The sequence below is a fragment of the Leptosomus discolor genome, chromosome 17 (genome assembly GCF_034619465.1).
Source record: "Leptosomus discolor isolate bLepDis1 chromosome 17, bLepDis1.hap2, whole genome shotgun sequence".
In the NCBI taxonomy this organism is placed as follows: domain Eukaryota; kingdom Metazoa; phylum Chordata; class Aves; order Leptosomiformes; family Leptosomidae; genus Leptosomus; species Leptosomus discolor.
In genome coordinates, this window is record NC_141407.1 from 4,431,486 (window position 1) to 4,446,769 (window position 15,284).

The 15,284-nt window shown below is 54.0% G+C and overlaps 1 protein-coding gene across 2 annotated transcripts in view; it reads right to left on the reverse strand.

The window, feature by feature from the left end:
• Window positions 1–15,284, reverse strand: part of ACSS2 (acyl-CoA synthetase short chain family member 2) — a 31,804-nt gene that overhangs the window by 2,400 nt on the left and 14,120 nt on the right. The window contains exons 3-16 of one of the 2 annotated variants that reach the window (XM_086474605.1): window positions 11,107–11,198; window positions 10,466–10,569; window positions 10,099–10,171; window positions 9,215–9,290; window positions 7,662–7,776; window positions 6,034–6,072; window positions 4,049–4,186; window positions 3,625–3,795; window positions 2,623–2,756; window positions 1,921–2,053; window positions 1,421–1,477; window positions 1,034–1,114; window positions 507–615; window positions 295–363 (exon numbers count right to left, since the gene is read on the reverse strand). In XM_086474605.1, coding sequence (XP_086330731.1) covers window positions 295–363; window positions 507–615; window positions 1,034–1,114; window positions 1,421–1,477; window positions 1,921–2,053; window positions 2,623–2,756; window positions 3,625–3,795; window positions 4,049–4,186; window positions 6,034–6,072; window positions 7,662–7,776; window positions 9,215–9,290; window positions 10,099–10,171; window positions 10,466–10,569; window positions 11,107–11,198 — 1,391 coding nt within the window. The remainder of the gene's footprint in view (window positions 1–294; window positions 364–506; window positions 616–1,033; window positions 1,115–1,420; window positions 1,478–1,920; window positions 2,054–2,622; window positions 2,757–3,624; window positions 3,796–4,048; window positions 4,187–6,033; window positions 6,073–7,661; window positions 7,777–9,214; window positions 9,291–10,098; window positions 10,172–10,465; window positions 10,570–11,106; window positions 11,199–15,284) is intronic. The other variant, XM_086474604.1, reaches the window with a different exon arrangement.

Below are 15,284 nucleotides of genomic sequence, written 5' to 3' on the forward strand. Positions count from 1 at the left end.
GACCTCCTGTAAGAGGCTACAGCGGGTTCCTTCCCGTCAGTGCACTGTCTCCAGAGGAAGTGATGCAGAAAGTCACAAGTGACAGACTCACTGTCTCAGAAATAACCCTGACCCAGCAATTAGATCCACTTTGAGGACAGGTTGCCGGGCAGAGTCACGGATGCAGAACCATCTCCCCTAAAAGCAAGGTGGCTTTTTAAACTAGTGTCAGAAACAGACGCAGCAGTGTCCCCCATAAAGCAACCAGTGTCAGGAAGCATATTAGTCCCCACTGAAGACAAAACTCATTCTTACCAGAAACATTCAACATGTCATCAATTCGCCCTGTGATCCAGTAATAACCATCTTTATCTCTCCTGCAACCTAAAAATAGCCAGAAATGACAGCGTGAGGAAGCAGTGCCAGCCCCCGCAGCACCTGATAAGGGATTCTGAAGCCAGGACACACGAAGATTTAAATTGCTGTCCCCAGGCCTCTGCAGCCACCCACTCCCTGGCCAACCTTACCATCGCCTGTCACATAGTACCCAGGGAACTTCTTGAAGTACGTGGTTTCAAACTGCTGGTGGTTTCCATACAGTGTGCGCATGATTCCTGGCCAGGGCTGCTTAAATACCTGACGGTGAAGAAGGCAGACCAGAGTCAGTGAGAGCAAAACCAATAACCCTGGCTTTGCACCGCGGCGACAGAGATGCATGCGATGACAGAGAGGCAGCCGTGACACTCAAGACAATTGCTGCCCAGTGCTGATCTACTGGGAAAGTCTCACCAGGCTTGGCATGGGGGAAGGAGCTCAGCTGAAAAGTTGCTCCCATCCTCTTGCCTTGCCCATGTGTGCAAGTGTATTTAATGATCAGTTTGTTCACAGCACAAAGCACCCAGGGAGTTATGGCAGTGAAGGGAGTTCCTACCACCCAAGGGGGTCCCTTGTGCGGACCCAGAGTAAGCAGACATGTGCATATGCGACCCAGGAAGGTCCCAAAGCTCATGGGGAATGGACAAGGGGAGGGTGGGGAAGATCAGCCCTTCTTTACCAGGTAGCCTTCTGCTTCTCCTTCCAGCTCTTCCCCCGACTCGTTCAAGATGGCAGGGACCACACCGAAGAAAGGGAACGTCTGCCATGGGGACCAGAGAGCAAGGAGACACGGAGGTGAGCCCACACACTAAAACCCCGCAAACCAGACAGAGCAGGAGGCAGAGCAAGGGCAGCTTTGGAGAGAGTGTGGCACATCAGGCTTGCGACCGCAGGCCGCACAGGGCCAGGCCTGGGACTTTGGGTGGTGGCCACCTCCCCACATGCACCACCGTCCCACGACCACCCTGGCAGCCTGGTAACCGCCAGGCCATGGTACAGACAGTGCCAGCTGCTGCTGCTGCGGTGCCTTGCCGTGGCCCCTGGGGAGGAGAACAGAAGTACTCACGGCAGAGCCTGGCTTCATGGGGGTGGCGGCAGGGAGGGGTGTCAGCATGTGGCCACCCTGCAAAGAGAGGCAAAAATAGGTAAGTTTGGGCCGCACCAGCCTGTCCCACAGCTGTTCGTATTGGCTGTGGTCAAATCATGTCCCAGTCAGATGCAGTTGTGGAGACGGGGCCTTGGGAAGGACACAGCAGGGGACAGGGAGCCTGTGTTGGGGCACAAAGCTTCAGAGCTGCTGGGGGAGAGGAGGCGGGGGAGAACAGGGTCCAGAGCAGACCTTGGCAGGGACCCCTTGGAGGGGAAGGTCTCCCCTTGGAGCCTGTTTGAGGTCCAGGAAAGGAAGAGGAGAAGGGGAAGCAACACTTGCAGGCCACATCAGAGTCTCCTGGGCAAGCAAAACTAGTCCACACAGAACCAAAGAAACGCTACAGCAAACCTGCAAGGACACCCTGCAGGGAGCACAAGGGAGAGGGAAGTCCCAGGGACACTCGGGCAAGGACTCACTGTCTCTGTCTGCCAGAACGTATCCACAATGGGACACCTCTCTTCTCCCACCACGCGGTAGTACCACAGCCAGGCCTCGGGGTTGATGGGCTCGCCAACGCTCCCCAGCACCTTCAGAGACTTCCTGCTGTGCCTGCAGAGAGGAGGGGGCTGGCAGGGGCTCAGCAGGCCATGGAGAGCAGCAGCTGCGAGCCTGCTGCACAGCAGAGCCTGCAGGAACCCCCAGGCTACCCAAAGTGTACTGGGGGCTTCCAGGCATGGTTCAAGACCCTTTTCTCAGGCCTCTTCCATGGGGGGAAGAAAGGAGACCTCTGTGATTTTAGTGTCTCCCACTCCAAACTCACACTTGACTCTGCTCCATCCCCTCCTTGGGCCAAGGAGCAGCACACAGAGGGGCCTTGGCCCAGCACACCTCTGTGAGCTTTGCGTCAGGAGCAGGGAGAACCTGCAATCCCTGAGCTCAGCTGCAGCTCACAGTGAAAGAGGAGGACCTGCTCAGAAGTGCCACCATTAAGTTAGCACTGGAGTGCAGAAACAAGGCTTGTATATTGCTGTGTAGAAGGTAGAAAATCCTGGTCTGTTCAGAAAATACACTGGGGAAGCTGCTGCTCAGAGAGGAAGCTGGGGCCCCCAGGCCCCCCCTGGGAGCCTCTGGCTGTGCCAGAGCCAGAGATCCCTGTGCCACTGGGGACTGGCACTCACTTTTTGACCGGCTCCTCCCCATGCTTCATTAGCAGCCGGATGGCTGTGGGCGCTGTATAGAACTTGGTCACCTTGTACTTGTCAACGATGCTCCACATTCGCCCAACGTCTGGGTAGGTGGGGACACCTTCAAACTGAGCAGGAGACAGGGCAGTGACACAGATGTTCCTTACTGCTACTGACCTGCAGCACCTTCCCAAGCTGGAGGAGCAGAGTGCAACAGGGAACAGCAGCTGGACCTTAGCATATCCTTACAGGAATGCCAGGGGCACCGTGCAGTGAAACCAGCCCAGTCCAGAGACCTCTCTTGCTGCTTCCTTGGAATGGATTTGGCATCACCCCAGCCCAGGTGTCCTAGCAAGTGTCCCCCAAAACACCCTAGCAGCACAGGCACTTCAGTGGCTGCCACAGTGACACAGTCCCACCAGCCCAGACGACCCTGCCCACATGGTAACGGGCAAGAGGTCCAAACACAGTGACAGAACCACAACCAAAAGCACCAAGAACTCCCAAACCAACTCCCCCAACACGATGGTGATTTTCCTGCTTGCATTTCCCCAGTGAGTCTTGGGCACAGCCCTCTGTCTCCCTGATCTGTATACAAGTTACAGCCGCACACTGCCAAGGGAGATACAGGCACAGGAGTTAAATGCAGGTTGTCAAGTCAGCATCAGCAGTGAAAACATCACTCCCTGCTGTTGATCCAGCTTTTCCATCACCCCGCAGCAGCCCTGGCTCCCCTGGTACACAAGCCTTGTACTTCTAATGGAAAGAAACAGGGGAGCATTTGAAAAATTAACCACTCACAAACTAGCCCCCCCCATCTGCCACCAAGCAGTCACCCACACCCTCCTAGGGGACCACCCCCCACTCCTCGCAGAGCCCAGGGCACTGCACGCAAGCAAGCAGCACGGTCATCGCAGAGCAATGCAGCGATGCAGCTCAGCACCGCAATCTCCGCTTTCTCAGCGCCAAAGCGCCCCGCTGCCATCCAGCACTTACTAACACACTAGTTGCCCCGTTTGCCAAGGGTCCGTAGGTGAGGTAGGAGTGGCCCGTTATCCATCCAATGTCGGCTGTGCACCAGTAGACATCCTCAGGTTGGTAATCAAACACATATTTAAAGGAGGTGGCAGCAAACAGCATGTATCCACCCACCGTATGCAGCACACCCTGGGAGGAGAAGGCATGCAACCGTCAGGGGAAGCTCCCACCAGGGCCCTCACCCTCCCAGGCCAAGCTGAGCATCACCAGTCCACTGAGCTCCAACAGCAGCTGAGCAGGAACGACCAGCACAGCCCCTTTCCCAAGTCCTCCATCACTCCTCCTCTTACTGGGGCCTCCCAACACGACCCTCACCAGTTCCCCCAGCTGAGGTGTTCCTGTGGTTCAGCCCAGCCCTGTGGCGGCGAGCTGGGAAGCATACCTTGGGTTTCCCAGTTGAGCCACTTGTGTAGAGGATGAAGAGTTCGTCCTCTGAGTCGCACCACTCGGGCTCGCACTCTGTGCTGGCGCTGCTCATCAGCTCGTGCCACCACACGTCCACGGCTGGGTTCCAGGGGGCCTGAGAAAAGCAGAAGATTAGAAACAGGCCCATCCAAAAGCAAGAGAGAGGGGGAAGGGGGCTGCAGCCCCAACCTCACCCCCCCCACAGGCACAGCTTCTGCCCCAGAGCTGCAAACCATGCACCAGGGCTGCAGCTCCCACTCCAGAAGCTCCTTTTCTCAGCTCACAGCCACGAGGAAAACCTTTAAAGACGGTCTGGCTGCCAGACCCGAAGCACATTGTCCAAACCACTGGTAATGCTGATAAATCCTTCCCAGCAGCAGCAGCCAGGAGAGGGCCTGCAGCAGCAGCTGCCCTGCAGTCTCGCAGCAAACAGGCTCCTCCTGCCCTCCTGGGCTGCCGCCAGCCGCAGCGGACCAGCAAAGCAGCAAGCCTCACTTGGCACAGCCACACACCCACCGGTCCCGCACACCTCGCAGGGAGCCCTACAGCAGCACGGCCCGAGACAAACAGGAACACGTTGAGTTCACACTGCTTGGCCCTACAGACCCAAAAATAGCTGTATCTGGATTTTAAGGTAATCACCCTGGGAAGAAGTGACTGCTCCAACACAGAACCACCCAGCACTGGCTGCCCAAAGGAGCTGCTTGAGGATGCCAGAGCTGTAGCAGAGCCACCAACACTTGTGGCTGATGGGCAGAGGTCACCCCGAGAGTTGTGTTGGCTGGCCAGCTCTCCGGGGTGGCACAATTCAGTGTAAGACCCAACTCCATCTGACCTTCTTGCCTTTTGTCAGAGGAGCCTGGGGACAGCTGAGCGAACAGCACTCCCCAGCCTCAGCACAAACCTCCATTTTCCACGTCCCTGCGAGGGCAGGCACGCTGACCCACAGCCTTGCAGCTCCCAGCTGCAGCACATCTCCCCCTTGCAGCGTTAGAGCCCCCACAGAGTCCCCACAGCTGCCTCAGCTGGGGGGCATGGAGACAGGGGGAGCAGCCACGGGGTCACACAGGGACTCTCTGCAGCCCTGAAGATGTTTGTGTACATTTGGTGGCACCGCGCCCCCACAGCCCAGCACGCAGCTCCTGCACACGTGCTGCAGGGGACACTAGCTGCTTGACAGCTCGGCCTAACTGAGCCCATTTGGAAAGCTCTCGTGGATCCCCAGGGCTCCTGGCTTTACCTGTGGAAGCAGTTTCCACAGGTCTGTCCCATCAGCAAGCTCCCAGCAAGGCACACAGTCAAACAAGCCCAAGGAAGGCTCACACCAGCCCATCCAAGAGTTGTTTCTTTCATCCCTCCTTCAAGGATCCCTCCATTTTCGCACCCAACTCTCACTGCCCCATGGAGGTGGTCAGACCCACGGCACAGCACGCAGCCCCTGAGGCCAGGCCTGCTTTTGCCTGCCTGCTCATGGGGTCCTGAGGCCACGGCTCCTTGGATGGGGCAGGCAGAGTCCACAGGGGTCCAGAGCTCCAGGTTTGCGCCCGTGGCACACCACTGCAGCCGGGAAGATGCGGGCGATCCCCGCCAGCCTCCCCACAAAGGAAAGGGCATGGTGAGAGCTGCTTTTAAAAGCCAGAGAGATGAACCATCGCCCAAACGCTGACAGCATGTCCTGGCAGTTCTGCGTTCCCCCCGGCAGCACGCCGACGGGTGCTCGGGGGCTTTCATGGATGCAGTTTGTTTCCAGCAGCAAAGTTGGTGGCACCACGGTCACCCCGACACCACGGGCAGCTCTGGCCAAGCAGTGAGTGGTCTCTATCACTAACATGCAACTGCCGGTAACCCGGTTAGGAAGGCACGTGTGGCCGTGCAGAGTCGAGCGGTTAGGAAGGTGGAGCGCCGGAGGGGGAAGCGGAGGGGAGGTGCCACGAGGAAGAAGGCAGTGCTGTGTGTAAATACCTTGGGATGGAGTCTCTGTGAGCTCTCAGTCTTTTTTTCCTGTTAAAAATCCACAAAGAGGGTGTGAAGGTCAAGAAGCAGAAGATCCACACCTGGCTTTACAGGCAGGGGGCTGGAAGCCCACAGGCTGGGAAACTGTCCTGGTAGGCTGGAGAGCGCTCGGATCTGGGGCCAGGCCAGGAGACACCCTCTGAGCAAAAGCCTGCCCACTTCCATCACCTTCCCTGGGTACCCACCGCCTCTGGGGAAGGTCACAGAGGCCAACCCTGCGCACAGCCAGCTGGGTGCAGGAGCCCAGAGCTGGCATACAGCCCACGGACCGTCCGACAGCGTTACACAAGCCAACGGCATGGCAAAAATGTGCTCACAGGGGAAAGCGATCTTTATTCAAGTGGTTAAACCTTAAGTAGAGCAGCAAGAACCAAAGGGTAAGAGATCCCCTCCAGCCTCCTCCCGGGACATTCTGCACAAGAGCCTCATCTCACCAACAGCAACCAGCACAGGGACAGGCTTCTCTGCAACCGCCTGACAGGGAAACCTCGCACAGGGAGGCTGGTCTGCTCCAGTTTCCCCACCCTTTTGCAGCCACCCTGCCCTCGCAAGAGAAGGGGCAGAGGAGGCCAAGGTACCACGGCCAAGCTGGCAAACACCGAGCAACACCCCAATAAAATTAACGCAGCTGAACGAGGAAAATTAAAGATACAGAATCTGCTGGACTTCTTGTTCCAGGGATGTGCACAGACCATCCCTTCTGAAAGCAGAGCCTAGAGCTCAAATGCACTCCCCAAATACAGCCCAATTCTGAGAAAGCAGCAGCCTGGGGATAACCCACTTCAAATAATCACCAAACACACAGGGACAGAAGACATCGTTGCAAGACGTGGAGCTGTTAGGCAGCTGAAAGCCATCTGCCTTCCCAGCGGATGAAGGCAGCCGGTAGCAGCCGGGCACAGCAGGGCTGCACCCCAGCCTCAGGAGCTCAGCAGGCAGCCACGGCTCCGTGACACCTTCTCCTTCTCCCACCCCCGTCTCACCACATGCCTCTGGCCCACATCCTTTCATCTGGTTTCAGTTGCAAGGCAAAGCCCCAGCCCCGACAGCTGACACAGTTGCTATGCCAGCTACCCAGAAATGGCACTATTCTCAGCGTGTGACTGCTGTCATGTTGGGGGGCTGGGTTGAACCCACACCACAAGCACAAATCTCCTGGTTTTCTTCTCCTGCTTCCACTGTCACAGCTACAGTGCAGGACGGCATTGGTCTTTGCACAAAAGGGGAAGCAGATACAGGGCGAGAAAGGAAAAGTCCTTCACTGGGCAGAAGAAAACAGGCACCTTGTCCTTGTCCTAGCGGCTTTGGAAGATGCACCCGCTGTGCTCTCAGAGGTCCTGCGGGCTGGCAGCTAGTGATGGTGTTAAAGGAAGCAGCAGGGAGGGGATCTTGGTAAGGCAAGGGAACCGTTTTTCAGACCACTCGCAATGCAACAACAGCAAGGAGGGGAGAAAACAGGAACAGGAGTCAGAACACAGGAGCATCCAGGGAAGCACTGCAGTGGTTTTGCACGGATTGATTTGCTGGGCTCGGGCCCGTAGCAAAAAAATCCCCCCTCCCATCCCCCAGAAGCATACCTGTACATCCTGGCACAGCCTTTTCAGCGGCGGAGACTTGCTGCATGTCCCATCCACCGCTATCTCCTCCCTCCCCAGATGCTTCACCACGATGCACTTTTTCAAAGGGGAGCCCCTGTGAAAGGCAGGAGCTGTCAGATCAGGCTGTGCAGGCAGGGCCTACACCTGCCCTTCGTGGGCTTTACAGCAGCACTGGCGGCAGAGCAGGGGCCTGAGCCGCTTCTGTTGAGCCAGAGCGTCCGCTGCCACGCAAGCTCCAGGCCCACCATGAACTGCCAAGGGACACCAGCCGCGGGAACAGAGCTGGGAGAACAGTAAAGGTCTGTGCACACCTTACTGAGGGTTTATCCAGTGTGATTCCTGTGGAGGAAGCGGGGATCACACAAGCATCTCTCAGAGGTCACTGCTGGGGAGATTCCTCACAAACCCCCAATGTACCCTCCTGTGACCACAAACAAGACCTCCCACAGCACCCAGGAGATATTAGGTGGCTGCTCCCATCCCTAGGCATGACCGACTGTCTGATTCAAAAGGAGGTAAGGCTTCCAAAGCCAGATTATACATCAAGGAAAACAGTGGGCATCTGTCCCCTCCTGAGGGCCACACAGTCTACCTATAATGCAAACAAAATGATCCTATCTCCTTTCAGCCCTGTCAGGGTATCATGACACTGTCTCCATCAGGAAATTCCAACTTCAGCATCACTTCTGTCCTCCCAGGTATCTACTTTTACAGATGTATAAACTTATGCTTTCAAGTTTTAGATTTTTAAATGCTTTTGAAGAGTTTGAATTTCAAACATGCAGAATATCTGCCCTAAATTTTCATGTTTAATCTAACTTACAAGACCATGTTGAGCCTCATACAAGCTACGCAGACACTGTGTCTGGAAGCCTGGCAGGGTCATTTCACCACGATTATTTCCCTTTCTGTAAAATCTGGTGACAGATCTGTCTGTCTCTATGGTTTACAGTATCTCAGTGAAGACGCTTAAAAAAAAATAAAGCAGCTTCACCATATACTTGTGCGCAGTCAGGCCTGGATCCTGTGCACATGTTGGTGCACGTCAAGTGCAATGCCTGTGCCTGTTTACAGAGCATTTCCCCAAATGGAATCATTTCTGGTTTCTTTCATTATTGTTGAATGAGTGGCTTTGGAGCAGGACTTAAGCCTCATCTTGTCGTGCCCCACAGCACCGTGTCCAACTGTTCACAACTGTTGTGGCGGTGTGTTATTCCCTCCCACACCAAGAGCTGCTGCTGCAGAACTGGGAGATCTGCCATGGGCGACAACGATGGTGGATCAGTGCCTCCAGCAAATCCTCTCATCCAACACACGGGCCTTCGGGTCAGAACGGACAAGAGGAAAGGTAAAAGAAAGCATTTTTAAGATGAGGGAGTCGAAGCACGTATTACTTCTGAAAGGGCCAGGAATGTAGCACAGCTCGTGTCTGACCTGCTGCAGGGTCTGCCCACCTACGGAAACTTCCACCCCCTGTGCGCAGGAGCAGACGCCGGCAGCAATGCCCTTCTTACAAGGGAGCCCAAACTTACTTGTCTTTACATTTCTGGAGGGCTTCATCTGCAATCTGCTTCAAGTTGACCAGCTTGTCCCCTCGATAAAAGGCATCTGCAAAATGGTGAGGAAAACATTAGTGGGGCTTCACAGCCAAGGAGGCCTGGGACAGGTGGAAGCCACGAGCAGCTTCAGGAGGGCAGAGCAGAGCTTGTGCACTGGAGCGAGAGAAAGCAGAGAAGCAGCTTATGGGAAAGATTTCCTAACACACACTTTTAGCCTAGAGAAACAGACACCAAGAGAAACGGTGAAATTCCTTCCCTGGGAGAGGTTCCAGTTTGACCCGACAAGCCTCTTGGGACTATTCTGTGGGAAATAATCCAATGCAGCCAGGACACAGATTGCAGTTTAGTGCACCCTTTCCATGCCATGAACCTATTAATAAACCCACTATTTTTTGCACTATTGCAAAAAACTGTTGGGGAAATGCAGTGGGCTTACACGCAGACACTACCACTTTCTCGATCCCTTGCTTTACAAGGCTGAGTTGCAACAGAAACGTCCTTGCAATTGGGAAGGGAGGGAATCCTCATATTAGGACTGCCTCATAAATAATACATCTTGCAAACACCTGGCTGATTTTGAGGAGGAACACGGATGAGAAACATTTGGAAACATGTTATTAGCAGCTGGTGACATCATGCTTTACAGGACAAAGTGGGCGGGCTGCTTAGATGCTTCACTGTACATTCAAAGTGGAAAACAGTACTCAAGCCCAGCTACAAGCAGTGCATCCGCTGTGCGGCAGCTCAGCTGAAGCACTACTCCTTCCTCTTCCTCTTCCAAGCGCATCTGGCTTTCAAAATAAAGAGCTTTCAGACAGGCCACGGTAGTGGTTCAGGGGTACAGACGCGTGTTTTACCTGCTGTGATGAGGAGAGAACAACCGCAGTCCAGAATTCGCTCGCAAAGAGAGTCTGCCGAGAAACCTGCAAACTGGCAGAGATCACACAACCCAGTCAGCAAGAACACAAAAAAACCCAACTCAAAAAACCCAACAGCAGCTGTGCAGGTCACCCATGGTAAATGACACCACCAGGCACTGATGGAGAGCGCTAAAGGAGCTCATTCCACAGTTAATGCAGGAAAGGGCCAGGAAACAGCAGCACCTTAATTGAGTCTCTATCCACCTCATGGTCAGCACCCACCTTTCCAGCTCCTCTCCTGAAAACAAGAGCTGCTCCCCCAAAGAGCTCAGCACCGAGAGCAACATAAAGGGCTTGTTCCTACCACAATGGAGTGCAGAGCTCCAATCCTGGCGCAGGCGAGCATGGCTACAACCAGCTCCAGGATCATCGGCATGTAGATGGAAATTCGGTCTCCTTTCTTCACCCCTGCGGAAGGAACACGAACACGGCGTTTGTCAAAATGAACATGCCACAAGAACAGGATACAGAAAGAAACTATTAAATCAACATTTATATGCACACAGTATGGTTTCAGCTGGAGTAAGAGCTGAACCAGTGTTGGGGTTTGCCTTTCAAGCCCTACGGCTCTCGTAAGATGATCGCATTGAAACTCCATGTTCTCAACTGGACACAGCCCTTGAAGGAGGTGGAAATGTAACAAGTGCCCACTGCTCATGGGAAAACCCCAGAACAGGAAGTTTGAGCACAGATTCCTTCCTTGTACAGATAATATGAGCAGCACTGATTAGTTTTCACAGACAGAGATGAATCTCCAAAAGTGTACTGCAGAGCAAATCTGCATCCACCCTGCTTTACAACTGTGGGAGCAGAGAGAGAGAAGTGAAGCATTTTGCACAGAATTACTCAACAGACTGGCAACCACCCAAAAACCAAACCCAATCTCCAAAACCCTGGTCTAATGTCTCCCCACTACCCAACACTCCTATTGCTTCAGCCGCGTACCTTGGCTGCGGAGGACATTGGCGAACTGACAGACTTTGTGCAGCAACTCGCTGTATGTGATTTTTGCCGAATCCCCAGGTTCATTGCCTTCCCTGGAAAAACAAGGTAATATTTGTTACTGTAAGAGCATTATGAGGTAAGAGTGACACTGCAAATTCAGAGGTACTTACTGCTTTGGACAATGTGTATGTCCTCACCTTGTCTTTCAAGCACAGAGTAACCAAACCCCAGAAATCCAATTCTGGCCTAAAGTTCCCCAACAGTAGGAAAACTTAGTCCGAAGTCCCCATCCCTGTGTAGATCATTACACCTGACAGCAACTGAATGCATGCAGTGGAAATACATGGTACTTTCCGAGAGGCAAGAAGGGTCCAACAGACCAAAGCTAAGGGTGCACACGCTCAAGAGCGAGCTGGGATTTACAGCACGGCCCCCTTGCTCACGTGCACTTATGGCTGCGGACACGACTGCGTGAAACATTGACCAACGCTGTTGTGCAGCAACAGGCAGCCCTAAATACCCACCATCTGATGGACTGGGATGGGATGCCAAGGGCTGTCTTATTTTCCAAGGTCACATATAAATATACCCACGTATATTTGTTCAGGGCCTTGCCTGGTCTGCATTATTCTCTGTGGTCCTCCATGAACCAGCTCTGGCCTCCTGCAGCCCAGGGGCCAGTTCAGTGCGACCTTGCCATTAGACACACCGGTGGGAAGAAGAGCCAAGAGCTGCACCCGGAGATGGAATGGGAATGTCGCATCCCCAGAGAAAAGGTTTGCTACCAAAGTAGAACCAGCTGATTTTAATGTGACACAACACTTCAGCCATGCAAATGGGGTGACACTCCCAACAGATCAGGAGATTAACAAAGAAATCAAAATGACTTCACACTTGGCAGAGCAGCCGTCTCCCACACCCAGGAAGGAGGGAGACACTTCCCCAGGTCTCTCCCCAGGGCAGCCAGCACAGAAACGTTAGTGATCCATGAAAGAACAGGGATATTGCTCTCCGTGATAGTCCCCCTGGAAAAGTGTTCCCTTGAGTATGTGCAGCCAAATGAAAAACAACTCCAGTGCTGGGGAGAAGCCAGGAAGCACCTCCATGCTGTGTCGTCCCTTCGGACTGCAGCCAAGCCCTGTCTAACTTGGGAACGAAAACCTCACTTCTTTAACATCTGAAGCAGTCCAGAGGATACAAAAATATGTACCGAATTCTAGCTAAAGCTAACCACCGCTCCCCCTTCCCCCTGCAACACAAACAGAAGGAGGGCTCCTGTGACGCAGAAACGCATAAAGAAACACCCTCATTCCTCACGTAATTCTGTGCCATTGTGTGTCAGCATAACAGTGACGACGTGCTCCAACGGCAGACGTGGTCCTGGTGGAAACAGCATAAGAGTTGGGAGAGCCCCACTGATACAAGCTCTGCGCCTCCTGCCCCGTGTAGGACACGGGTTTCAGAACTTGGGTACACGTGGATCATCCCATTCAAAAGCTACTCGTGGATCTGCTGCTTACAGACTTGACCTATCCCTCTTAATACCCAGTTGTACTCCTGACTTCCATGGCACTGCAGCAGTCAGGTCCATCGATATCAGCACTGACATGCACAGGGCGGTGTATCATCCCACCAGTGACTCCTGAAAGGGGATTCCCTGCTTGATCCCATACGGAAGTTTGGCCCTTGTAAGTACAAAGAGGAGAGAAACAAGAATACAAAGGAAAGCGTGGGAATGAGAACCTGTGCCCAGGGCAGGTCTGTAAGCAGACCTGGCACCCGAGCAGTTTCCTCTCCTTTCCCCACCATAACAAAGAGCACCACGTTGAGCTAAATGACATGGGAAACCTCCAGATGAGGTCCCTTACAGCAGGGCTCTCAGCTAGTAAAGAGGAACCAGGAAATCAGAGTTTCCTTTTTGATTTTATTACTTGAGGCTCAAAGATCCAAGAGCTGATTTCAGTGCTGGACTGAGCAGCTGTAACTGGTCTGGCTCAAAGGAAGAGCACCTGCCTCTGTTGCATCTGGCTGCACGCTGCGTGCCTTCACTCACCGTGCAGGGGTTTTTCTTGGTGCACCTACACTACGGGTGCAGCAACATCAAGGCCAGCGCTGTGCAAGCCTCCTTGTGTCCAGACGTGCAGTATCACTGTGTGCAGCTCCACCCCTCAGCGATGAGCCTTGATATGAAATATCACTTAAGACAATTATAATGCTTCCAAACACAAGCTGGAGCATCCCAGCCCACTGATCCTGCACCTGAAGATCTCTGCATGGGGGTCTGCTGGGCACTGCAGGCTGGCCCTGTGCAACCCAGCCCCCGGCCCCAGCATAAACCTGCAGAACAGGGCAGGGAGGGGGACTCCCCCTTTGCCGATGCTCTGCCGCAGCAGAGGATCTAATTACAACCTTTACTAAGAGAGAAACACATTCGGAGGAAAGACTAGCACAGGCTGTCCCATCGGGAAGGCCTCCCATGTAAGGCAGGTAGGCAGGCAGGCAGCCCGTGGCCCTGTGTGCTATTTGGGGGCTCAGCTGGGCGCTGGAGGTGAAGCACTCTTTTGGCTGGCAGCAGACTTGGCCAAGGACGCAGCAGAAAGGATATCAGTTCCCCGTGCCAGGGAAATCAGGTTTGCCCATCAACTTGGTGGTGCAATACCTGTCTAAGGAGGAAGAGGAAGGCTTTGCCGGGCGTGCAAAACTTTGGAGTCCTCCAACACAAGCCCTGCAATCCTGCACTCCGGGAAGGCTCAGCTCCCTGCCCGCGGCCTTCGCTGGCTGCATTTCTAATGAGCCTCAGGAGGTTCCACCAGAGCCTGGCCGTGCCCCACGCTGCAAACAGGTCTCCGCAGGCGCCTGTTCGCTTCAGGCTGGGGTGGCTGCTGCTGCCGCAGGCTGACGGTGGGATGAGACAGAGCCTATGCGAAGGCTGCGCCGAGCGCCCTACGCTTGCCTGGCAGCCATGGGGAGACGGCGGCCAGGCCACACCAAACCAGGTCTGCTTGGGTGAGCAGCCCTGCGTACCCTCTCCAGGCAGAGCTACGCTGCCTCCCACACACAGCACCCACGAGGGACACTGACCTGCCCCGAGCCACTGCTCGGACAACCCTGCTCTCCCTGCACACAAGAAGCGTATCTCAGATACGCCAGGTCCTCCCGCTTGCCGGGCTTCAGGAGGGAAATTCAGGCCAGGGAATGCACCCAGGCTTGTCCTCAAAGCCAGCGCATGTGGGGCACTGCAGGAGAAACACAGAGCAAATGCAAAGAGAACTTAGAACTTTTGCAAAGATTTTCAGAGGGCTTTCAAAGTCCCTTCCATTCATTCGCGTGACTGCGAAAGAGCTCCGCTAGCATCAGTGGGGGAAACCTCAGGCTTCAGATTTTAAGATGATCTTGTGCTTAATGGGAAGTGAGTCACATCCACATTTCTACAGGACAAGATGCCTCCTTTCACCGCATCTCCAGCAAAGGCCTCCAAGCAGTCTCTCAAGAGCAAGCGATTGCTTTAAGCCTCCCCATGTCTGAAAATAGTTTGGAGTGCCCACAGCTACACTCAGCAGGCTGCAGCAGCACTCAGAGATGGCTGCGTCCTCTTCTTGGCACAAAAGCCCAGACAATTATGTATTTTAGACGGGGCATTTAAAAGAATGCCCACTCGCACGCTACCAAGTACGCTGTGCATCGAAAGCACGCCTGTAAACTGGCAGCAAAGTTCTGCGAGCAGCATCTTCCCTTCGGCACCCATCGGATAAAAGCAAGAGATGTCAGTCCTGAGCCTCTCACACTGACTCACTTGTCCAAATGAAACTGAACAAGAAAAAATAAAATAAACCCCCTCGCACTTCTGGAAACATTACCACAGTGCTCACCTCCATACCTACAGCGCGCAGCCCAAGCCCCATAGAATCCAACATCCCCCAAATATATCCATTTTTAAGAACTGGTGATGAAAATAGTTGGCATACTAGCGATTGCTAGCGTGCAACCTTTGATCTAACAGCAAGCCTTCTTCTGAAAGAAAAAAACCAATTTTCAGCTCCCCAAACTTCTCAAATACATCATTAGATGAAATACGTGGCAAAACACAGTTTAGGCCTAATGTTCTTCTCTTCTCCCTCAAACCGAGTGCTGCATTTAGCAACAGGTAATCAGAATTTTACAGTATCATCTGGGTCACA